Here is a 26,199-nt window from a genome sequence, read left to right as displayed (position 1 = left end):
ACCAGTAGTAGGGTTCCAATTTCTCCACATACTCACCAACACCTGTTATTATCTGTCTTTTGGATTGCAGTCATCCTACTGGATATAAAGTGCTATCTCATTGTGGTTTTGATTTGCATTTCCCTGATGGCTAATGATGTTGAGAATCTTCTCATATTCTTGGCCATTTGTATGTCCTCTTTGGAGAACTATCTGGTCAAATTTCTTGCCCATTTCTTAATTGGACTGTTTTTTATTATTGAGTTTTAATAGTTCTTTATACAATATAGATACAATACGCCTGTTTTCTTATCTCTAGGTCTAGAACAATCCTTTCCAGAATTCTAAAACTTTCTGACGTCATAATACTCTTGTCTTTGCAGTGCTGGTTGAGATACTAAGGAATGTTTCTAGTTGAGCTAAACTGCATGTTAGCAAAATAAAATGCGATTTTAGTGGTAAGAAGATAATCCACTTTTGCAGACATTCTAAACAGTCATGTTGATAATGCTAGACTTTCTGCCATTCATCCCACCACATTAAACACCTACCTTTCAATTTTCCTTTTTCCGGCAATACTTTATTAAAAAAAAAAAATCAGACATACAGAAAAGTTGAAGGAATTGTATGGTAAACAGCTATGATATACTCCCTAGACTCTAAAATTGTTAACATTTTGCTACATTTTGCTTTAACACATATATTCCTTTATCCATGGATCTATTTTACTCTTCAATGCATTTTGAATAAATTTCCTTTTTTTAAATGAAAATGAGAATATTTCTAAGGTGTTAAACACTTCCTAGTTAGCAATTCTGCCTAGGGTTGGCTCTGTTAATGATTAGGTAAATAATATTCAAGGTCCCTCACAGCCCCAAATGTCTGTGATTCTATATCCTAGAAAAGAGTGGGAATTAATCACATGAAAGAGAATGAAATACCTAGGAATAAACCTACCTAAGCAGGCAAAAGATCTATACTCTGAAAACTATAAGGTGCTGATGAAAGAAACTGAAGACCACACAAACAGATGAAAAGAAATACCATGGTCTTGGATTGGAAGAATCTATATTGATAAAATGACCATACTACCCAAGGCAATCTACAGATTCAATGCAATCTCTATCAAATTACCAATGGCATTTTTCAGAGAACTAGGATAAAATAATTTTTAATGTGTATGGAAACACAAAAGACTCTGAATAGCCAAAGCCATCTTGAAAAAGAAAAAGGGAGCTGGAGGAATCAGGATCCCTGACTTCAGACTATACTACGAAGCCACAGTAACCAAAACAGTATGGTACTAGCACAAAAAACAGACACATAGATCAATGGAACAGGATAGAAAGCCCAGAAATAAACCCATGCACCTATGGTCAACTAATCTGCAACAAAGAAGGCAAGAATATATAATGGAGAAAAGACAGTCTCTTCAATAAATGATGCTGGGAAAACTGGACAGCTACATGTAAAAGAATGAAATTAGAACATTCTCTAACACCATACACAAAAATAAACTCAAAATGGATTAAAGACCTAAAGATAAGACTGGATACTAAAAAACACCTAGAGGAAAACATAGGCAGAACACTTTTTGACATAAATCACAGCAATATCTTTTTGGATCCATATCCTGGAGTAATGGAAATAAAAACAAAAATAAACAGATGGGACCTAATTAAACTTAAAAGCTTTTGTATGGCAAAGGAAACCATAAACAAAATGAAAAGACAACCTACAGAATGGGAGAAAATATTTGCTAATGATGTGATCGACAAGGGATTAGTTTCCAAAATATACAAATAGCTCATACAGCTCAATATGAAACAAACAAACAACCCAATCAAAAAATGGGCAGAAGATCTAAATAGACACTTCTCCAAAGAAGACATACAGATGGCTAACAGGCAATGAAGAAATGCTCAACATCACTAATTATTAGAGAAAGGCAAATCAAAGCTACAATGAGGTATCACCTGACACTGGTCAGAACGGCCATCTTCAAAAAGTCTATAAATAATAAGTGCTTGAGAGGGTGTAGAGAAAAAAGAACCCTCCTACACTGTTGGTGGGAATGTAAATTGGTGCAGCCACTATGGAGAACAGTACGGAGGTTCCTTAAAAAACTAAAAATGTAGTTACTATATGATCCCGCAACCCCACTCATGGGCATATATCTGGAGAAACCTCTAATTTGAAAAGATAAATGCACCCCTATGTTCATAGCAGCACTATTTACAATAGCTAAGACATGGAAGCAACCTAAGTGTCCATCAACAGATGAATGAATAAAGAAGATGTGGTGTGTGTGTGTCTGTGTGTATATACACACACACACACACACACACACACACACACAAACACAATGGAATATTACTCAGCCATAAAAAATAATGAAATAATGCCATCTGCAGCAACATGGATGGATCTAGAGATGATCATATTAAGTGAAGTCAGACAAAGACAAATATCATATGATATCACTTATATGTGGAATCTAAAAAAATGATACAAATGAACTTATTTACAAAACAGAAATAGACTCACAGACATAGAAAACAAACTTATGGTTACCAAAGGGGACAGCGGGTGGGGGGGGGATAAATTAGGAGGTTGGGATTAACATATACACACTACTATATATAAAATAGATAACCAACAAGGACCTACTGTATAGCACAAAGAACTACAATCAATATCTTGCAATAACCAATAATGGAAAAGAACCTGAAAAAGAATACATATATATTCTGAATCACTTTGCTGTACACCTGAAACTAACACAACATTGTAAATTTTCAATTAAAAAAATGGTTAAAAAAATACTGAAGAAGTTCTCTCAAAAAAAAAAAAAAATGTTGGGAATTAGACTATGAGCCCGGGATACCTATACCAGGGCCAAGCTTAGTGAGCTGCCTAGATGGCAAACCCCATAACCTGCCATAATTTTTGAAATGCCACTATTAGAAATTCACTCTTTTGAGTTAATATGATCTTTTAAAATAAAAATTTCTCTGGGTAGAGTGACACTGATTAATCCATTAAGTATTTCGCCATTAGTATAATTCAGTTTACCATGAATTTTTCTTTGAGGCAGAAAAATACAGAACAACAGTGCATTTACTTGGTGTGGGTATTGATAGGAATGAGAAAAACCAAGAAAACAAGATTAAAAGTTTTGGAGACAAATTTCACCTACGTGAAGCTTTACCAAGACAGCACTGAAGAGCACAATTCGTCCAGCACCATTTTCCTCTCAATCTCTGACAGCAGAGTGTCATCTGATCTGCTAAGATTTTGAACTTTCTCGTGGATATGACTTTCTTTTTCATTCACAGAGCAGCAGAGTCAGGCTGGTATTAAAATTCTGCTTTGATTAATGTCCAAGCTGAAACTATATTTTCATAGTTGAAACTGCCTGAAGCAACTATTTTCCATACAAAGGTTAGAAACCCCTGCCTTTCAGACTTCAGACTAACAAGTCTTGCTATGTGCATCGCCTCTCTGCCTCTTCCCCCAAATCTTGGCCATCAGCAAGAATAAATTCTAGGGCTTTTCTCAACAACATCTGCAGGGAAGATGACTACATAACAGAAAAACATTATTACTTTGAGGGGTAGGTATTACTCTGATTTCAGAGACAGGGATAGAGGAGGTCAGACAAATTTGAGGCATTTGTTTATATCAATACAAAATAGAACCAGCAAAGGGATTCCCTGGTGGTCCAGTGGTTAGACTGGAAAGACGCCACGCTTTCAATGCCGAGGGCTGGGGTTCAATCCCTGGTTGGGGAACTAAGATCCTGCAAACTGCACGGCATGGCCAAAAAAAAAAAAAAAAAAAAAAAAAAAAATGACCAGCACCAGCAAAGCTTGAATCTTTGATACAGGTTGCAATATAACATTATGATCAAATATCCAGAGGCAGATGAGGTTCAAAAACAATCTCCATCACTTACTAATGATATGACCAGGGCAAGGTTACTTATCTTTCTTAAGCTTTACTTTTGTCATTTGTAAATTAATCTTTCATTTGTTCCAAAATTCATTAAGCAAATGTTTATGGTTTGCAGTAAACATGTGTCTACTATGTGCCATGCACTGTCTTATGCACTGGAATACTGTAAGCTCATAATAGAATATATTCTTCAAATAAGAAAATAATTTTAGAAAGTGACCAGTATATCCTAAAGACTTAACAAGAGTTCAGTCTACTTAACTATATATGACAACAGGGCATCATTTGAGTTTTTAAAATTTTTTTCTCCTGACACTCATGTATTCAATAAGCAGCTTAAATATATATTTCTAGTCTTTCTCACATACCATGCAAGTGTTGCTTTCATTTCATTTGCTTATGTAGAGCAACAGTTGAAAGAAGAAACAGGTAGGCCACAAGTTCTGGTTACAAACTGGCGCCCAAAGCGTTTCAAGAGATTTAAATTAATAATGGGGACCGAATTTTCCTTTTGGTTTGTAAAACTAATATTTAGGCTGTACGATAAGTGAACTTTACCATCACTGTCTTTGAGTTCAGTGGAAACCCTTAAATTACTTATCAGTTTAGCACATATTTACGTTTTCTCAAGGGTATAACAGGCTGCACTGCCAACAGCTGACAAACACCAGTTAAAACCTCCAGAGCGTGAGGCAGCTGAACAGGAAACACATCCTCTTCTGCTTCAAATATTTTTACCATGACAATTTGAAAGAACACCGAGCAATTACAATGATGATATATTTATATCTCAACTGGAATTACACACAGCTCTGCAAACCAAAACAGGAATAAAAGCAAATGCAAGCCATGGCTGTACACAGGCACAACAAACCATTTGGTGAGTCTATTTGAAGACAGGATGCTTTTCTCCATTACCTCTACTCTGTGATGCTTATGAACAGCACGGCCTCCTCCTCCTTGCCTGCAGCCCCAATCAATCCGGACCTCTGACCAATTGCTTCTATTGGAATATGAACGCACTACTTGGTCTTTAACAGAGGGATTATGCCATGTTTCTCTAAAGTTTTTAACTTTGAAAATGAGACATAGGCACAAGCTCGTTTCCTTTTGCGGTTTCATACTTGACAGAAGTTCTCCGGAAACACTAACTCAAGAAGTAGTAACTGGTCTATATTTCTCCTTACAATTAACCCTGACACCTTTGGTATGAATACACATGACTGAACTCTCACTGGTTTAAATAATGCTGTTTAGACTGAAGTAATGTGAGACAAGTATGCTTTAGCTTCATGCCTTAACACACTCAATATAGAAAGTTTCTAGAAACACTGTTTCTGCTTCCTCTATTTTTTTACTTGTCTAGTCTACTCATAGGTGCAAGGTATTAATCTCTTTACAGCATGTCATATAATCAACAGAAGCTTTCAAAATGTATTTCTAAACAGACTGTTGCCTAGATATGTTTAAGTCTGGTAAGCAATTTTACAACATATAAACTTTTTTTGCTTTTCTCCTTTTCTAGCTTTAGTGAGATATAAGTGACGTATAACACTGTGTAAGTTTAAGATGTACAACACGATGATTTGATATTCATATATATTGTGAAATGATTACCACAAGGTTAAATAACATCTCTATTACCTCACATAATTCCCATTATATGTTGTGTGGTGAGAACATTTAAGATCTACTCTCTTAGCAACTTTCAAATATATAATCCAGTCTGTTAACAATAGTCCCCATGCTGTACATTAGATCTCTGGAACTTATTCATCTTGTAACTGGAAGTTTGTATCCTTTGTACCTGGTGGCATTCTTACATAGTACCAGTTTCCCTAAATCAAAAAGTATTACAAAATTATAATCTTCTTACCCTCCTAAATATTCAGAAACCTTGTCATTATTTTACATTTAGAGGAACATAAGATATAAAATAATATCCTAAAGTCTTGTCTTAATAATCAACAGTAGAAACACTCAGCTCTTTTAGGCACTGGAGATGCAAAGAAAGGGTTTGTCCTCAAGGGCTTCATGGTCTTGAACTCAAGTCACAGGCATTAAAAAAGAAGAAGAAAAAGAAGAAGAAGGAGAAGGAGAAGAGGAAGAGGAAGAGGAAAAAAGGAACAAAGCACTGTCACATGATGGCATAGACCAAAAGGGAAATGGGCGTTCAGAAGAACAGAGGACTGAGCATTTCAAACAATGGCATCACAAGAGTACTGGAATTCAACAGAAGAGGATAGTTTAGAAAATCAGAAAGGAAGGAATAGTCTAGGCAGGAAGTCTAGAGAGGAACAATGGCCTGAGCAAGGTCTTGGCGTAGAGAAGTTCATGGTAGGTTTGGGAAGGAGATGGAAGCCAATATCTAAAGTGTTATCTCTCTGAAAGCTTTACAGACATCAATTAGCTAGAGAAATGGATCTAGTCTAATTCATTTCACATACTATGCTAAAAAGTACTGAGTCAGCACGTAGTGCTAGACTTTTCCCAATTTTAAGAAAAACAGATGAATAAGGCTCACAAGGGTAACTGAACATTGCTGTGGGCATTTTCCAATATATGTACCCACCAAATATCCTTCATTTATATATGCTATGATAAAATCTTTACATCAAAAAGCATACACTAATTTACTGGATAGTATTGATTCTGGATTGAAGAACGCAGAAAAGAATAAAGTGTGATGAACATCATCACATTCCATGTAAGTTTCTCACTGTGTTCATTGAGAATATAGAACTCTGGGAAAGTGGCTAAGTTAATTTTGAATGCAAATCATTAACATATTTATGAAAATCATCTCTTACAATTATTTTTTTAAAAAGCACACACACACACACACACACACACACGAAACTGTTCACACATTTACCAAGTGTGCTCCAGAGTTTTTCTCTAGTTCATCCTTCCAGCACCTGCTTTTCCCCAGCCAGGTCCTCTCTCTGCTCTGTTCCTCTGCCTTTTTCAAGCTGCAACCTTGTCTAACACATCCACTTTCTCCCTCTACACCAAGCTGTCCCTTCCACTCTGATCTCAGCACTCGATTCAAGATTTATCCAGTTCAACAAGTATTTCCTTTATTCTCTGCAATCCACACCGCCCTTAGTTTGTAGGGACATCTATTGTAGCTTGTGAAATTCACAATAATTAATGTGAATGATTCACTTAACAAATATGCATCATAACCTATTTTGTGCCAGGCAAGGCAATCGAGGTATAGGAAGGAACATGACAGCAGAAACACGGTTCCTGCTTCCTGGAGGGTATGATCTCAAGGCTATGAGTCGGAGCTATTCTTCACTTGCGGGTCTGTTATTCCTCTTTGCCTCAAATGTCCTCTCCTTGCTACTCCAGCAATCTTTCCCTTTCATTTCCAAATCAAAACCCAATCTGGGATCTCTTTTAAGGTATTGTGCACACAGAATGTACTTACTAGATAAATAAAGTATGGCTAAAAATGCCATACACCCATGAATTATGAAGAAACAACTATGGTAGATCAACAGCAATAATAAATGTTAAATGTACAAAACCACTCACAGCATTAGCTACGACTGCAAATAAAACCTTGTTTTTTCACATTTAAAGTAAGAAAGAGACCACCAATATCTACCTAGCAAAACCACATCTATGAACCACAAAACTGTATTTCCTCTTTAAAATATTTTGACAGCCAGTAAAAGAAAGGGCAAGAAAATCCAGTTTGGATGCATTTAAAATATAGTGTTAAGATATAATTGTCTTAATCTGAAGCATTCTTATAATAAGTACAGTGTCTTCCTCTATCCAAATGTGGACATAGCCACAGACATTCCGAATCATCTTCCAGTTCTCTGCCTTTCTGAGCGGATGCTGAGTCCAGAGTTTGTCTCACCTGGTGGCATAATTCTTCCCACTGCCTTTGCAGAAGCTCCATGCGTTCGTTAAGGATGGAGATATCGTCTGCACTGATGTAGGTAGAGACAGCATCCTTCAGCACCGTCAGCCGTGCCAAGTCATCTGTCCAGCTCCCAACTGCATTTTCCAATTCCTAGATTTAAAAAAAAAGCACAAAACTTGAATACCCATGGGCATCTATCATCAACAGTTTCTGAAGTGTATTTGGAATCCCCTCTTGATGTCATTACATTTCCATCCCATTCTATTTGAACATCCAACTTGGTAGCTACTTTATTTGCTTCCTACATAATCTGATAATTTGCCAAGTTCTTCTTATATAATACCAGGTTGCTTGCAGAATCTTTCCTAATGGGAAATGGAAATCTATTTCCCATTTCATTGATCTTTTCTGATCATCTTTTCTAGTTCAAGTTTCATCACTGCATTGATCTTCCTTAGTTTTAAACCAACATTACCTTTGTCCCAAGTGACTGATCATGTTAATAAAATATAAAAAAAACCCAAACTACTAGATTTAACTTTCATGTTCAAAGACTATCGGTTGCTACATTCTGTGATACAGATTTACAATGTAGTAGCTGAAAGGATCAGTTGCTGTTATTACTCAATTTAAAATAATGGACTGTATATGTTTCCTGCAGGAGAAGAGATTTCTTTAAGTTACTGGAAAAATATGTATTTTCTCCTTTTGGGGAACAGTTTAAGGAAAAAATCCAATATTTGAATGAGTTGACAATAGTTTTTGCAATGCTTTGAACAGATGACTAGTTTTACAATTTGTACAGCTCTTGCTTTTCGCCAGCTGTTGATGTTTTTAGATTCCAGCTAATTTTGTACATGAATAGAGTAGTTCACATGGCTTTTTCCCTCTGTTTTTGTCTCTTCATACAGGAGACAAGTTTCCAAAGGCAAAGGCAATTAATGGTACTGTCTGAGGCTAACTTCTCAGGCAATTTAAGCAAAACTAGGTTATAGCCTGAATTTTCTAGGTAATTGCTTTGTTTTGCTGCTAAGGTGGTTTGCGGAAGAGTAGCAGAGAGCTGGACCAAAATGCATCCTTCTAATCTCCAAACTTAATAGCAGGTGTGTTTGTAACTGTTGTGTATTTTGGGAAATGAGGTCCCATGGTAACAGTATTTGGCTGAAAGACCAAACTATCCTGGTGTATTAAATATGCAGCATTTCTGCTTATATCCATAGACATATTAAATTGTCATATCAATGTAAAGATTTTCCTCTTTTTATACCAATTTTCAACTCCCACCCCCCCAACTCAAACATCAGATTTGGTGTATGGGTTAAAAGAGAAACACCACCTTCAGAAACCAACTGTTTCAGACTCACAGACTCTATTTTAGATGAATCTGTGTGGTAAAAATATAGCCTTTGGGTTCAGGAAACCCTGGTATTTACTAAGTTTGAAAAGTTACTGAACTTCTAGCTGCCTCACTTTTCACATCTGTAGAAGGGAAATAGCAGACTGTCCTCATGAGCTTGCGTTCATGACAACTAAGGTAACACTGGTTAGTCACTGGCGTATAGGAGGAGCCCAGTAAATTCCCATTCTTGCTTGTTGAAAGTTTTCTTTAATCATTTGTCATACATTCACAGGCACAGACTTAAAACAAATTCTTTTTAATCTTTGCATACTACTGAACTTACACCTCAAGATAGTATTTCTCTCTCTTGCCATCCATGACATAAAGTATACTACCTTTTCATTTTCCTAAATCTGCTTCTTTCAAATTTCAAAGATCATCCTTACATTTTAATACTGAAGAAAATTTCTTATATCCACCTTTTCATGATTTCCAGACTTCTTTAAAAATTAATCTCTCTTAAAGGCTTACAGCTTCTTAGCCAAAAAGAAGCAGAGAACTTCTGATCAAAATCCAAATCATTTAAGTCTGTGTGAAGTTTTAAACAGAATTACTCCAGTGCAGTAATTTGCAAATGACTTGGAGAACACAAGGACATGTCATTTGGGGGAAAAAAAGCATTTTTAAGGGTAGCTGTGATTTTGTCTGCATACTGCTCAGCAGAGAACTGCTATTCAGGCACTCCACTTGCCTACACAGGAGTGAATGGAACAAATCCTACAGACACTAAATCAGGTTGGTCTCAGGGAGCTCCCCATGCACGGAGGGGTCTGTATTAGCTTCTGATTTGCTTCCAAGTGCCATTTGAAGTGTTGATCCTAAACTTTAAATAGTTAGGGCCCTGAGTATCTGAAGGATTGTGTGTCCTCATGCAGTAACTGAAAGCAGCTACTTATAGTTCCTATTTTTCTTACAGGAAAGAGCCTGGAGGGCAGCGTGTATTTCTCCAAGGGCCATCGTCTGCAGAATTTCCAGGCTGCTGAGCCTCACTCTTCTTTCTGTGAACTAGACTCTTCTAGAATGGTTCTCCAGCGTGGACACTTTAAAAAGATTGTCTTTATTGCTCTTAACCTAGTTTTTAAATATCTTTTAATGTTGTGTGTTACATTTTCATTTACTTACTTAAGGTAATCCATAAACTAGTCTATAATTTCATCGACTGCAATAAATCAACAACCATGTTTCACCGGAGTTGTCTGCCCTAATGCAAAATACCAGAAACTTGCACCTACATGCAGACATTCATAGGAACTTGACTGAATTATGCTTTCAAAGGCGTTATTACACTGGAAGCACAAGTAGCTGACGGTTAAAAGCTCACTCCAGCAACTTACCTTGCCACGCATCTGCTCCGCGTGGAGCTCTTCGTGGTGATCCGGCAGAGGTGGGGAAAGCCTCTTTTTGAAGGTTCGTAGTTTCTCCAGAGAATCAGCTATTCCGTTCTCACATTTTTCCCAGTCCTATAATGGGAAGCAAAAGAAATTTCATGGATTTTTAAGGAGCAGGAAGTTGGAAAACAAGAAAAACTCTCTTCTCAATTCCCAGAGAAAGAATTAAAGTTACACTGATGAATACTGTGAAAGCGCCCACACCCACGCTATGGGGGGGAGCATGGGAAGAGCTGAGTTCTAAACTGGACGGTTCCCATCATCGGGGTGACCGCAAGCAGGTAATGCACTACGTGTTGCTTATGAAAACTGAAATGATACAAACTCTCTATAATTGTATTAAAGGATTAAAGGAAACGATGGGTGTCAAGACACCAAGTACAAGACACCCAGAATATTATGGGTACTCAGAAATGTTACATGAATCCAAATCTATCTGCAGAGGTGAGAGTATGAACACAGTACTTTGCCTCTTTCCTAACTCCACCCATAATGGTACTAATGTCTACACTATCTCAAGGCACTATAAAGGATAGAAAAGAGGATATGAAATCTCTTTCAGGGTGAAAATACACATAGGTAAGAGAAGTGACATGAAATGTAAAAATAATATAACCCTGACTCTGATTCAATTCAATATATAAATAGTATGAGCCACTTAGATTTGAATTGTTACAGAAGTAGAAACATGTAACTCTAAAAAGCATGGCATTTGACTGGCTTTCTCTTGATAGTACTGAAACATATGTAACAAAGGGCTAAATGTGTAAAACATTAAAAAAACCTATCCAAAGAAAAAAAGTAGAGGAAGAAAAATAATGCACAATTTTTAAAATGTACACCTTATATGCCAGCTACTGATAAGTGTTCTGAAGGATAGAATGGTGGTGTGGAATGTGGAGATCCCTATGTACTGACAAAAGAAAACATACATGATGTGCTTGTGTTTTGGAAGATTACACACCAAAGGTAACAAGAGTTCCCTCTGGGGAAGATACTAGGATTTGGATGGTGGTGTAGGGGAAATTTCATTTTTTACTCTCTATGCTTCTATTATTATCTACATTTTTTTTCAGACACATGTATTTCTTATGTAATTAAAAAAGGAAAGAAAAAATGAGAGGAACCATGATGGAGACTTTATTCTTTACAGCACCCTATCTACAAATTAGCCCACATCTGGTGTCTCAGTGCCAATGAAATTCAACTAAACAAATCTCCTTCATTTTGTCCAATACCTCCCATTCCTGGCCTCCCCCTCCCCAGTAACCCTCCCCTCAACTTAAATTACTGAGCTCCAAAGAGAGACAACCTGAGTTGCTTTTAGTGGTTAGCCTGGAGCCAAATCCTGCTGCATTTCCCTTCACATTATCCCTTTCATCATCTTTCGTCACCGGCCTTTTCCTGTCTAGGTTCTTTCTATCTTCTCTCCGGATGCCTTATTTTCAGCACAGCAACACACGATGCTATTACAACTGTCTTCCTTAAGAAGTATTGGCTACAGTGCCTCCCTGCTCGTGATGTCTTTTGGTTTCTAAATAAACTGAGAGTTTGGCCCAAAGTTCTCATTTCTCTTTAAAATTCCTTCGAGGAACTTCCTAGAGTATATAACCTCATTCCCTCTTCCCATTCACCAGAAAGAACAAAAACAAGACCCCCAAAAACAAAAGCCCCAAATGTCTATTTTGGACAGATTTGTTCCAATTCCGCTTTAGTGAAAGATCTCGGTGTTCTCAGGCTACACTTAGTTCATGAACGCTAAGCATAGTGGCGGCAAACAAAAGATTCTCTTTTGCTTAAACTGAACAACATTCTCAATTAAATCATCACACACTGAAATCTCTGAACACACAGGCAAGAAATGTTCATTGATCTAAAAGAGAAAAGGTCCGCTTTTTATTCTTCCTAACGAAAGTAAGAGGCAATAGTGAAGCGGGTAAACATGCAAGGCATAGAATTATAATGATTATTTTTGGCCTATTTACTCAGCATTTAATTAAAAGCTAAAAATATGTTAGCTTTATAGCTACGGTGAAAAGATACAGTAAAACGAGGCTGTATAAACATTAGAATTTAGCTCCATAAATTCCTTTTTAGGTAAACAGGATCTAGTGTATGATCCAAAAGAAAATAAAACTTTAACAAGAGGATAGGGATTCCCCTTTCCAAGGATGGCTTAGATTCTGAAGCTATAACCAAGTCGTTTTTACTACATGAATTATAAGGAAATAACTAAATGTTATGGTCTGCAAACATCTATCAAAGTGGATGTTTTATACACCAACAAATAGACTAACAAGAAAAGCAAATGTAGTGACTCATCCATCTCGCCTTATTAAGTCTTAGAAATGTGTCCAAAAATCAATCACAAATAAAGAAAAAGATATGATTAACATGTTCTCTGCAGAATGATTTACAATGTTTTTAATCCTTTCCTGAAAGCAAAAAAAGAAGAAAAAAAATCAGGCATATCATATTACTGATGAATTGTGCTGTGTGCAAAAAAATGGTTCTCTAACATATGTTGGGTGGCATTTTTGATTGATTGCTTCCTACATAGAAGGTGATATATTATATTTTTTTCAGCATTTTATTTTATTTTTTTTAACATCTTTATTGGAGCATGATTGCCTTACAATGCTGTGCTAGTTTCCACCATACAACAAAGTGAATCAGCCACATGTATACATATATCCCCATATATTAAATAAAATTCAGTAGAATAAACCCAATGAATGTGCATACTTTAAGCATTAAAAAAAGCAAAATGTGTTTCATTAGCTTTAGTTATTACCTTTGATCCAAAAAGTGACAGTCCAAATTTAATAGATAATCTTATTGAAGTGTTGGTGATTATCAACATATATAAAACTTCAGTATTTAGTCATGTTCAATTTCAAAATGATAATAATATAAACAATAATAATTACCATCATTTATTGAGTACTCAGTATGTACCAGGTACTCTGATACATGATTTATTCCATTATTTCATTAAACCCTCACAATGCCCTATGAAAGAGATGTAGTCATACCCACTCTACAGATGAGGAAACTGGAGGCTTTGATAGGTTTAGTTAACCAGGTTACTTGGTTTCTTAATGGTTTTAACTTGGGTTTATCTGAGTTTAGAGTCTATGCCTTAATTCAACTGCTGCTTTAATCGTGTCTTATGCAAGGAATTGGAAAGTGAGGGAGAAAAGCATACTGTGGGAGGTCTACTAAATCTACATTTCCCTAAACTTGCTGTGTGATCAGCCTGCTATCTGTATCCAACTAAAGGTTTAATATACCTCCTGGAGATTTTATCTCATAGCAACTTGCTTGGATAAGCTAAGATCAAATCAAGAGTATCTTCTTGGATAGGTTTTTTCCCTGCTATAAAAGAAAAGACATCAATCTTGAAAACCACTTTAGAGTCTTAGATTAGGGAGTGAAATCTACTCTTTGCATTCTTGTCTAGATTTATAAAGTCATCTCATGGTTTCTGGCTTAGCACCGGCCATGAATCAGAATTCATTGCTTGGATGGTCTTACTAGACTTAAAACTACTTTGTTGGGGGATTTTCCTGAAAGACCACCTGCTGAAAATTGTGAAACTTTTCTAGTTCATGCAAGACAGGACAATGTCCTAAACAGGACACAGAGGATCAAAACACTGCGGGGTCTGACATAACAATCTGCATTATTTGATTCACAGGATAACAACGTTGAGGAAGCAGCACAACTATTAAAAGGGCTTTTTTAAAAAAATGTCTTTATTGGAATATAATTGCTTTACAATGGTGTGTTAGTTTCTGTTTTATAACAAAGTGAATCAGCTATATGTATACATATATCCCCATATCTCCTCCCTCTTGTGTCTCCCTCCCACCCTCCCTATCCCACCCCTCTAGGTGGTCACAAAGCACCAAGCTGATCTCCCTGTGCTACATGGCTGCTTCCCATTTTACGTTTGGTAGCGTACATATGTCCATACCTCTCTCTCACTTGTCCACCTTACCCTTCCCCCTCCCCGTGTCCTCAAGTCCATTCTCTACGTCTGTGTCTTTATTCCTGTCCTGACCATAGGTTCTTCAGACCATTTTTTTTTTAGATTCCATATATATGTGTTAGCATAATGTATTTGTTTTTCTCTTTCTGACTTATTTCACTCTGTATGACAGACTCTAGGTCCATCCACCTCACTGCAAATAACTCAATTTCGTTTCTTTTTATGGCTGAGTAATAAAGGGCTTTTTAAACTGCATTAGGCCTACAGGAGGAAAGAGCCGAACTTACCTGCAACAAGAAGGCCAGTTTTTTCTTCTGCTCCTCCAGATGCACACTGGCTGATCTCCATCTCTCTTGGATTTCAGCGAGTTCAGCCTGCAAGGCAGCCTCAGCTGCACCGTCAGCAGAAAGCAGGAGCTGCTTGCCAGCCTCCACGGTGAGGATGTAGCTGCCTTGCTGTCGCAGGAACACTTTTTCTTTGAACTGAAAGAAACCGTAGATTTTTACTTTCTCATTTTTCTCTTTACCATTTCCCCATTATAAGTATTTTTAAATAATCCTAAATTTTTGCATACATAACATGCCCTCTTGTTTCCAAAAAGCTTTACTGACCCAGTACTTTGGGCCTGAGTGAAGCAATGTATAAATAAATGAGAATTCCACACAGAAAGCTTAGTTTCTGCTCCCAAGTTAATCGCAATCACGATGCAATAGGAAAATTGCTCTATGAGGCTGATGCACAGGGGCACAGAGGGACATCTGACCCACGCTGGGTGCACAGGGAGGCTTCTTCAAATGGTGAAGCCTTCGTGAGTCTTGAAAGACACAGGAACACAACCAGATTAAGAAGGACCTGCTGTGATGAGAGCCAGGAGTCAGGGAGAAGACATCTTCCACACATAGAAATTGGATGGGCAAAATTGCTATATGGGATAAATATGATGAATTCAGGACACTGGACTTAGTTTTCAGTGGCTGGAATATAGGATTCCCGTAAAAGAGTGGTAGAAGATGACGCCAGACCACACCTTGCACAGGAATTTGGTTTTTATAGTGAAAGTGACTGAGATTCATGGAAGAGTATTAAGCGGTTGGGTAGAAAATGGAATGGAAGGCCATATATTGGATCCTTTAAGACAGGTTAGGAAGCTACTGTCTATCTAGGCAAGAAATCACGAGCACCTAATCTAAGGTAGTGGCAGTAGGAATGGAGACTTGAGGGATATAAGATATGGGGAGGGAGATAAAATGAAGAGTATAGCTCTAGAATGACTCTGGGTTGCTGACGGATAGACCAGATAGCCGGTGATATTTCCTCGGTTTGGGCACATGGAATGGGCTGGTGGAGATGGTTGATCCAGAGATCACAGGCTCTATTGGAACCATGGAGTATATTATGTCTGTGATACACATAGATATAAAGCTAAAAGGGGGTTGAATACATGAGTTGGAAGCTCAGGAGGTGAATGTGACCAGAAGATACCAACTTGACCCTTCTCTGCTGGTAAGGATTAGTGGAAGCCATGTGTATAGATGAGGTTTCCCAGAGAAGCAAGGAGGAGAAAGGAAGCAGAGAACAGTGACCTTCAAAACAAGAGGAGCCTATGAAATATACTGGGAAGGACTGATGAGAGGGTGTGGAGGTCTCCATCTAAGAGGCTGGACCCCTAAACTCCCAGGCTGGGGAAAGTAAGGGGAATGGACAAAGAGCTCCCACAGGACTGAGTCTTTCATCTTTTCTGGATACTTCAGTTAAACTGCTCATGAGTAAAATATGTATAATCAGTGCAAAGTTTTCCTTTCCTTGCCATTGCCTTTCCATCCACGCTGGGATTCACTGAGCTGCTGGGAGGCCTTGGTGGGTGAAGTGGAGTCAGTCTTTGTGAGAGGCTGGGACTCGCCCTACTTTCATTGTTAAATATGGACTTTGTAATGCCATCATTTTATATATTTCTGTTGACATTTGAGAACAATGCTTGTCCTCATTCCAGTGTCTCTAATATCCTTCTCAAGAACCGAGGCCAGGGTAAAGTGTGCAGCAGAAATGCAGAAGAGGTTTAAAAACCGCCTGTTTTGCACCTTACCTGCACTTCATCAAAGAGGGTCCTTGCTTGCTGCAGTGGTATTGGGACACTTCCGAGACCACTCACGGGTAGATAGGACACTTCAACCAACCATTTACGAAGCTTTTCTGCCATCTCCTGATAGCGCTGCCACTGGCGGATCTGGCTGTCAATGATGCCCCGCCTCTGCTGGGCCCTGCGTATCACCCCCTGCCACTGATTACTGAGAAGGGTCAATTTGAGGTTGAACTCATCCCTGGTGAAGAAATAATTACATAAGGAAAACCACCGTTATCCTGGATGTAGTTACATAATCAACCGATACATACATACATACTTGATGACCGTACGCCCTAAGAGGTGACCTAGGGCAGAGGTTTTCATATATCATGCCATGATCTGTTATCAGGTCTACTGAAAGTAATTAAAAAAATTAATAACAGTTAAGCTATCAGTGTTTGCAAATGGTGAGTGTGTTCACATCTTAGCACAGGTGGAAGACATATCTGTAGGGTCAACTGTCATTTACCCTCTCTCAGAGTGCATGAGAGGGGACAGGGTGTAGGGCAGCAGCTACAGTGCGAACGGCTCCCTGGACATGCCTGTAGCCATGTGTGCAGCACGGGGCAGCATCCTGTGCATGTAACAGCAGGAAAGGAGGGGCCCAGCTTATCTACAACCTCTGTCTTCAGCTACAATTATAAGTCACTTTGGATGAACAACACTGGGTTACTTTAGCTAGAATCAGAAACCATTTAACTAAAATTATGTTACATAAAAATATTTTTAAAAACTGTACTCCATAAACTCTCAGTATTCCCTCACAGTAGACAGTCCTAATCTTTAGCAGATGATTTCACATACTAATCTAAATCATCCCTTCTAACGTTTTAAGCCCTCTTCACTTGTTCTTAGCAAAATGAAAAGTATCTAGTTATCATTTTCTGAATAAAGGTTGTGCCTATACTTAGAGATGTTAAATTTTATTTACGCTTTCTCAATTTCAGGCTAACTCATCTCAGATCTTGTAGTTGGTTCTTCCTACCTCTGTTTACTACCTTTAAAAATGTTGGTAGTTTTTTATTATGTTTTCCTTAACATCCAACTGTGGCTTTAGAACTGTTTTGTCCAGTATCAAATAGAATGAGTTTCTTTATAGATTACAGTGTTATTCACACATTTTAGTACTAAAGTGTAACATTACTTGCTCATTCTCTATGTTACTAGTGTTGCTTTTCTTCCCTCCTGTGGGGGGGCTTCTGCTCTGAGTTGGATTTACTGTCCTGGGCTCCTATATTCTTGATACCTCTTATTATCGAGGGCCACTATAAACTTTGATTTTGTAACCAAATGTGTTATTAAGTGCTTCTGGTTTTGAGAGGAAATTGTGATATTTATAATCTAATTTCAGCAGAACCAAATATGATGAATTAGGTTCATGAGACTTCCCTAAAAGTTACAAGCATCCATCATCTCTGAAAACATCTAACTCCAGGGCTTGGAGAAGAGTACCCTAAATTTGCTTCACTATCAGCTAGCCATCCAGGGTCTCTTTGGAGCCTCCGTCCTCACTTTGTAGAACCAAGCTGCTCTGAGCTATCTGTCAGCATGAGGAACTACTCAAAACACGATACTGGGCTCAACGCTGAACTTGAACTCTCAAAAACAAAACGTATAAACGAACTTTTAAAACGCAATACATTTGTAGTCTAGGACCTTGCTATTTGTCAACAGGCTCTCATCTGTAATTTTTTTCACTCGCAACTTTCAAAATTATCCTTGGGTCCCATCCTCCCTTTTTCATCTCTTTGGTGTTTTTCCCTGCTAACATTTAAAATTTAATAGATGTTGGCTTGAGCATGAATTTTAAATTTTATTTTACTTAATGACTCAAGCTTTTATAATATTGTTACAGAGTAGGGAGGATAAAGCAAAAGATAAGTTAATTGCACTTGAATGTGTCTTATTTTGAAGGCCTTAAATTCTCAGTAAAGCTCACATTTAAGTTTGGCTTCCTTAGAATAGAATAAATATGGCATCACATTTTGCTGTTCCAAGCTTAATCATGAAAATCTTTCATGTACTTCCAAAGAAATATCCACTTAAAACTGAAATTGCGTCCAAAACTTAAAAAAAAAACTCTTAATAAAAATAATGACTTATTTTCTATTTTTTTTGAAAAAAACTAAGTTAATTATAATCACAACTACTGTTCTAAATATGGAAAAGACATACATATGTGATAAAATAAATGAGGTTTGTACACCAAATATTACCACAGAAAGTAATGGGGTAGAGTAAACACTGTTACTAAGAAATGTAAATATAGGACGAAATTGCCAATTCATATGCCATAAATCTAAAGAGGAGCTAGATTTTACCTCTGCATTTTGAATACAGAGATAATCTGCTAAGTAATAAAGAGGAAGCAGGGTTTCACGTTGAGTGTAATCTGACTTAAGTTAACCCACCATTTTCAAATGTGGAGGTGTTATCATGGTATAGGAAGCCTGGCTGGTCCTGACTAAAGGCAAGGTACATGAGTGGTAGGCTTGATTCTATTGCTACTTAGTTATGTGACCTCGGTCAAATCAGTTCACATTTCTGGGTCTCAAATTTTCATTTGTAAACAAGAGAGATGGTCTAGTGATCTCTATGTTCCTCTGAGGAATAAAATTTCTGTAATCATATGAGAATATTAGAAGCATCTGTTGACAAACCACTGATACATCACTGACACAATTCATTCTGGTCTATTCATTAATTCTAGTCCCCTACAGATGCCTAGCGAAGGTTGGCTAGGTGTTTCCAATTACTCTATGTCCTGCATGTAATATAATAGCACTTCTTTAAAAAGTTTCAATACTTAGTCATTTCAGAGATTCAGACAAGTCTTTCCTCCAATTTCTGAGGCTCCTCTCCAGTACAATTGCCTTAGGAAGATTGGCTCTATGCCCTCTAACCTGCTCATTCAAAAGAAAATCGTTAATTTACTGGAACCTTTCTTCATAATAATATATCAAAGATCCTACCTGTCATCAACTTGACCTTGTTCTAGAAGATGCTGTCCATCAACAATGATCGAGTGTAAAATCTGCTGACGACTGAACATCTCTGCTTGAAACAACTGTTATTTTTAAAAAAGAAAAACATAATTTAGAGTTCCTAATTTTAGTGACCAGTTCTCCAATAACTTTCCAAAAATGCTGGTTCAAGCAAGACTATGAAAAATATTTCCAGCTGAATCAGGTTGTATATGAAAACCTGCAATGTAAGAATATTTTTAAACCATCAATTAAGATAAATTTAAAGATACAGTTTCGTTTTTGTTTACTAAAACTAAATGACTAAAAGTAGAATTATGTTTCCCTTCTTCCTTTCAAAATCACCTAATAAAGTTAGTTAACACATAATTTGTATTGTTTTTTTTAATATGCAGAATATGGTCCATTTTCAGACAGGTCACTTAAGACCTTTTAAAAAGTTGAAGAATGGAAAAAAATCCACCCTTTTTATAAACTCACTGTTTTTCAATTTAACTCAGTTAATAAAATTGTTTCACTACTAAAAAAGCTCAAGAGAAAGTCTTTCAGGTTTTCACTGTTTTTTAAACAGCTTTATTGAGATAGAATTCTATATCATACAATTCACCTATTTACAATTTAATGATTTTTATTATATTTCCAGAGTTATACAACTATCACCACAATCAATTTTAGACTATTGCCATAACTCCCCCCAAAAGCTCCATACTCATTAGCAATCACTCCCCATCTCCTTTCAATCCCCCCAGCCCTAGGTAGCCACTGATCTGTTTTCTGTCTCTATGGATTTACCTACTCTGGATGTTTCATATAAATGAGATCAGGTAATTTACTGTCTTTTGTGACTGGCTTCTTTCCTCTTAGCATAATGTTTTCAAGGTTGATCCATGCTGCAGTATGTATGAGTACTGTGTTCCTTTTTATTGCTGGATAGTATTCCATTAAATGGATATACCACATTTTATTGTATTCATCATCAGTTAGTGGATATCTGGGTCACCTCCACTTTTGGGATATTATGAATAATGCTGCAATGAACAAAATTCTGGTACAAGCTTTTGTAAGGACATATATTTTCCTTTCTCTTGGGTGTATACTTAGGAGTGGAATCACTGGGTCACATGGTAATTCTATGTTTAACACTTTAAGGAACTGCCAAATTGTTTTCCAAAGTAGCTTCACCATTTTACATTCCCACCAGCAATGTATGACGATTCCAATTTCTCTATTCCCTCATCAACACTTGTTTTCTTTTTCATTGTAGCCATCCTAGTGTGTGTGAAGTACTATCTCATTTTAGTTTTGATTCATTGTAGATTACTTCATTGTTGGTCAACTCTATAAAACTGGACTTAAAAATCCCTTACACATATTTAACTTTTCTATTTTTAAAAATTTAAGCAAAATGCCTTAAAATTAATTTCATCTCTTTAAAGTCCAGCATTAAGCTTTTCTCTGTTTTAGCTGCATCCTATCTCTCCATTTGTGTATATTTCATAAACACGGGAGCAAATTAGTTACAGCAGTAAACAGCAAAATAGAGACTAATTGCAAATTGATTAATTTGCTTTTTGTATCTAATTCTTTCTTGATGTGTCTTGAGAAATGATTATAATGCAATTTGATCAAGAGGCACACCTGGAGATATTTGGTAGTTTGATTTCCTAGTATAAAATATGTATATGTTTTTTAAAGAACTCACAATTTTTATTTATCAAAGACTTTTGATCAAAGCATAATCTCCTAAGCAACTAGCCTTGACAATATTAGTGTAGTCTGTAATTCAACTGGGAAATTATCTTACCACAGTTCTGGCACCATACCTTGCAGGGTACTGAAGCCTGCCCCATGCTTATAACCAAGACTGGACTGCATTTTTGTGATTAAGATATCGAAACTTCAAGCTTAAGGAAGAAGGCAAAAACATCGCATGCATTTGAGCAGATTCAGCACACATTATAGGACTTTCATTCTTCCACATGGCATTTTGCAGCATCTTGCAAAGGCCTAAAACAATTTTATCACCCAAAAATGTACTGGCATAACTTACCTCATGTGCTCTTTGCTGCTCCAAAAGATGCTGATAATTGCCTGAAATCTCTACTGCTAACTTCTGTTCTGTTTGAACTAGGAATTCCATCCATGTTTCACATTTTTCCAAGAAAGTTTGATGTTGTAGCAAAAATGACTGTAACTTACTGACAGAAGGAAAATGAATAATGGTGATGCTGTTGCTTTTTTTCTTATACCTTCAGCATATAAAACTAGATTAAATATTCTCTGTTCCAGTTCTAATTTGACCTCCACAAAGCTCATGTTAGGTGTAAAATTTTGTGAAAAATCAAAAGAAAATTGAAGAAAAGAAATTTAAATGACAAAATTATATATATTTAATATATTCTTATATAAAAGTTTTATTTTTTGATTAAAACAATATTCAGTACATTAAACATGGGAAATCACTTCATATTTTGAGTTTCTCACTTTTAGTTCAAATTGTGTGAATAACATTGGAAAGATCTAGAATTTATAAATATATACAAATCATGAACTTATTTCTACTGATATTTCAGAGTGGCCAAAACATCTCTGGGTTACTCTACCTGAATCTTTCTGTAGTCTGGGAGGAGATCAGAGACCAGTGCCGGTTCAGATTCTGCATCCTTTTGATTTCTTTATCATTTAGGGGTAACCTGTATCCAAGCTCATTTAGCCGGTCTAAATCTGGGACCATGCTGCTGAATTTTAGCATCTGTCCCTGAAAGCAAGATGCAAAACTAGATTTAGCACCATGGTCAGAAAAGGCAGAGTTCTTTCAAAAGTGCACAGCGATCTTCTGATTTCAGGAAGAAGCTGGTCTTTGGTCTCCTCTGCAGTTCTAGGCCACCCCCTTGCAACCTCCAGTGCTGCAAAGAGAGCAAAGCTGGATCTCCTCATCAGCTTCCACTGCTCCTGCTGCTGCGGCTGCTATAGCTACTCATTATCCCTGATTGAACATTTAATAGTTTATGTGTATTACTGACTTGATTTATTTACTCATAAGGAATTCTTGCTTGAACTGATAAAGGATGAAAATTGTGCTGATGACTGAAAGGACTCATTTCTTACCCTTTGTATTTCATTTATCCATGTTAATCTGCTCCTTTATTATTTAATAATAATATTCGTTATAATAGTAATAGCTAACTCCCATTTATTGAGCACATATGAACCAAGCATTGTTATAAGAGCTTTACAGGTAATAACTCATTTTATCCTCAAAACAATCCCATAAGGTAAGAACCACTACTATTCCCAATTTACAATGAGGAAGAAGAGGCACAGACACTAAGTAAATTGCTCAAGGCCACCCAGCTAGTAAGTGGTAGAGCCAGGTAAACACGACTTGTTGGGTTCTCCTTGGATGGAACACAATCCCACCTGAGCTCCCAAATCACCACCCGTTATCTTAAGAGCTTCAGTTTTAGGTCCTTGACCCCAACCCCAAAGTTGGTGAGACTCAACTGAGAAAGCAGTCTATGCTTTCAGATCGCTTTCCTCCCTTCACACACAGGACAAAGCTGCCTGTCCTGGTTTTCCTGTGGGTGTTCGTAACTCCATCTAGGAAATCAGCTACAGGCAGGAGAAAAGGTCAGGACACCTTTGGCTGTGTGTGTGTCCACTCTGTGTGCTCTGCAAAAGGCTCATAACCCTGAAGAGAGAATAAATCTTGCCAACTGTTGAAGCCAAAAGCAAACTATTAGATGGCAGAATTTCCACAGGTGGACATCAGCAGTGAACAAAACTGACATGCCATGGTCCCTCTCATGGTGCTCAAAAAGAGTAAGACACTATTCCAATAGCAGAGAGAACAGCAGTCACCTATCACATGAACTCCTTGGATGGTACGATGAAAGTCTGAAGAAAAATAACAGTGGGCTATGAAACTGTGTCGCTGGGGGGCCTGGCCATGGACAGAAGGGGAGGCTTTCTGAGAGTGACCCTGAATAAAATGACCAGGAGTTGATGCCTTTTGGGGACAAGGAACGGATTCAAGAAAGCGGGGGATGGGCATCTTACACACAGACGCCGGGAAGCACTGCAGCTCCCAAGTGCCTGGAGAAGGAGACAGAAGGTGGTGAAGGCGAGACCCTTAGGGAGGTGGAAGCCGGCTATTGCTGGTCTTGATACTTTGCACAGATCTTTATCCTGAGAGCAGTGGGAAGCCATGGAGGGTTTTAAGCAGAGGAATAATAGTAATAAAATGTGCATGTCTATTGTATTATTTTATTTACTGTAAAGTCATTCATGATTAAGTAAAATCTTTTAAAAGAAAAAGATCGGGCTTCCCTGGTGGCGCAGTGGTAGAGAGTCCGCCTGCCAATGCAGGGGACACGGGTTCGTGCCCCGGTCCGGGAAGATCCCATATGCCACGGAGCAGCTGGGCCCGTGAGCCATGGCCGCTGAGCCTGCGCGTGCGGAGCCTGTGCTCCGAAACGGGAGAGGCCGCGATGGTGAGAGGCCCGCGCAAAAAAAAAAAAAAAAGAAAAGAAAAAAGAAAAAGATCATTCTGGCAGCTATAGGTTGGAGGGAGAGAGGTCGCTGCAAAGAGGTCCACAGAGGCTGAGGCTGTGGCCTTGGCCCCTGAGCAAGATCAGACAGCGTAAAGTAGGAGTGGATGATGGTAGTGATGGAGATGGGAGGTTCAAGAGCTATGAAGGAGGTGATGGATTGGGTGCAGGGAGGGCCCAGAGGCAGGAGGAGGACTGAGGTGGACCCGAGCTCTGCTCCTGGGGGCCTCCCATCACGGACCACGAGATCAGCTTGAGCTCCGTGCCACCACTCCTCTCAAGAGAACAGGAAAGCAGAGCTGGCAAGAGTGTCCTTGGGAACAGAAAGTAGGCATATGTCAGGAGTTTTGAGTTTTCTTTAGGATTTTGAAGATAGAAGATCTGGAACGAGGATTTGAACACACTTACCTTAAGTTCCTCCATCCTTTCCTGGATGGTTGAGAGGTCAGACGAGTGGTTAGGGTCCTGCCCTTGTAGTATTTCTTCAGCTTCTACTATCCAGGCTTCCAAAGCTTCTAAACTCTTGGTAAAGGTTTCATAGTCAAGAACTCCAGCCTTTTTTACACAAAAGAAAATTGGTATTTAGAAATCTAGTGAAAGGGCAAGTGGATATTAAAATTATTTTTCATATTCTTGTGCCAAATTGCCATGCTCAAGATGCCATTTCTAAAAAGACAAGGCTACCATAATTTAAATTTTCTTCTTTTTATTTATATAGTTTGCTTAACACTTAGAATTACTTCTACGTGCCATTAGTTAACCAATTAAAGTTATTTTTTACATACATTATCAAACAGAAATATATTCTGATTCTTGCAAAAACTTGTCAGGTAAACATGACTGTTAATGTTAAAGCCACTTAATGTCTATTAATTGAACATATTTTACCGTGGAGAGAAGCAATGATTTGGGTGCAAAAGTACATTGTTGAGAAAAGTGCAAGACTCCCATGTTCCCTTGACCCCATTGGAACTTCCAAATTTGTTTATTTTTTAACTTCTGGTCTTGAAGGAGGCATTGTTTCGATGATGAAAAATTTTTCTTTCCTGTGTTTATGCCCAGGTTTTATAGAATGCCCAATTTATAACACCTGCTGAATGTGAGCTCTGTACCTGTAACATAGTCTGCTGTTTGCAAAGAGCCTGTTCTAGGGCACATAAGTGTTGACTCAAACAGAGTTGATCAGACTGAATGGCCGATGCTGCCGAGGCATCTACTTGTTGCTTGAGTTGCTCTCCCAGCTCGTGGAGAACGAAAAGGGAATCCTTAACTGTCCCCAGTCCTTTGAGGAGGTCCTACAGAAGATGAAAGCATGCCCATCATGAAACAACATGTTAAGTGTACTCCTTATTATAAACAATTAGGAACACTCAATTCTTTTTTTTTTTTTTTTTTGCGGTACACAGGCCTCTCGCTGTTGTGGCCTCTCCCATTGCAGAGCACAGGCTCTGGATGTGCAGGCTCAGCGGCCACGGCTCACGGGCCCAGCTGCTCCGTGGCATGTGGGATCTTCCCGGATCGGGGCACGAACCCGTGTCCCTTGCATCGGCAGGTGGACTCTCAACCACTGAGCCACCAGGGAAGCCCAGAAACACTCAATTCTTATTTGTCAAATTATTACATTAAATAACCTTCACCTTCAGGGAAAAAAATCAAGAACTGAATTCTATTTTTAAAAACACGTGTGTGTATTAACATTTAAAAAATGTACTATTCTGATTATAAAAGCTACATAGGTTCATTGTAGGACATTGGGAAAATGCAGAAAAACGTATATAAACAAGAAAAAACATTATCTACAAGTAGAGCCAATAACTGAAAACATTTTGGCAGTTTTTTCCTGCCTCTTCCTGTAATTGATATCAAATTGAAAACCCAGTGCTACATTTTACCTTTTTTGACTTAATATTATACACACAAGAGAGGAACTATATGTGCGGTCA

The 26,199-nt window shown here is 37.8% G+C and overlaps 1 protein-coding gene across 19 annotated transcripts in view; it reads right to left on the bottom strand.

The window, feature by feature from the left end:
* Positions 1-26,199, bottom strand: part of SYNE1 (spectrin repeat containing nuclear envelope protein 1) — a 472,944-nt gene that overhangs the window by 66,791 nt on the left and 379,954 nt on the right. For all 19 annotated transcript variants that reach the window (XM_082633720.1, XM_082633725.1, XM_082633723.1 and 16 more), the window contains 9 exons: positions 25,369-25,551; positions 24,665-24,811; positions 22,310-22,464; positions 21,757-21,904; positions 19,695-19,789; positions 16,684-16,918; positions 14,888-15,082; positions 10,553-10,678; positions 7,814-7,969 (listed from right to left, as the gene is read on the bottom strand). In XM_082633720.1, coding sequence (XP_082489846.1) covers positions 7,814-7,969; positions 10,553-10,678; positions 14,888-15,082; positions 16,684-16,918; positions 19,695-19,789; positions 21,757-21,904; positions 22,310-22,464; positions 24,665-24,811; positions 25,369-25,551 — 1,440 coding nt within the window. The remainder of the gene's footprint in view (positions 1-7,813; positions 7,970-10,552; positions 10,679-14,887; positions 15,083-16,683; positions 16,919-19,694; positions 19,790-21,756; positions 21,905-22,309; positions 22,465-24,664; positions 24,812-25,368; positions 25,552-26,199) is intronic.

The sequence above is a fragment of the Mesoplodon mirus genome (genome assembly GCF_964341445.2).
Source record: "Mesoplodon mirus genome assembly, chromosome: 10".
NCBI classification, from domain to species: Eukaryota; Metazoa; Chordata; class Mammalia; order Artiodactyla; family Ziphiidae; genus Mesoplodon; species Mesoplodon mirus.
The sequence above is the reverse complement of the archived record's forward strand: the minus strand, read 5'-3'. Positions and strand labels throughout refer to the sequence as shown.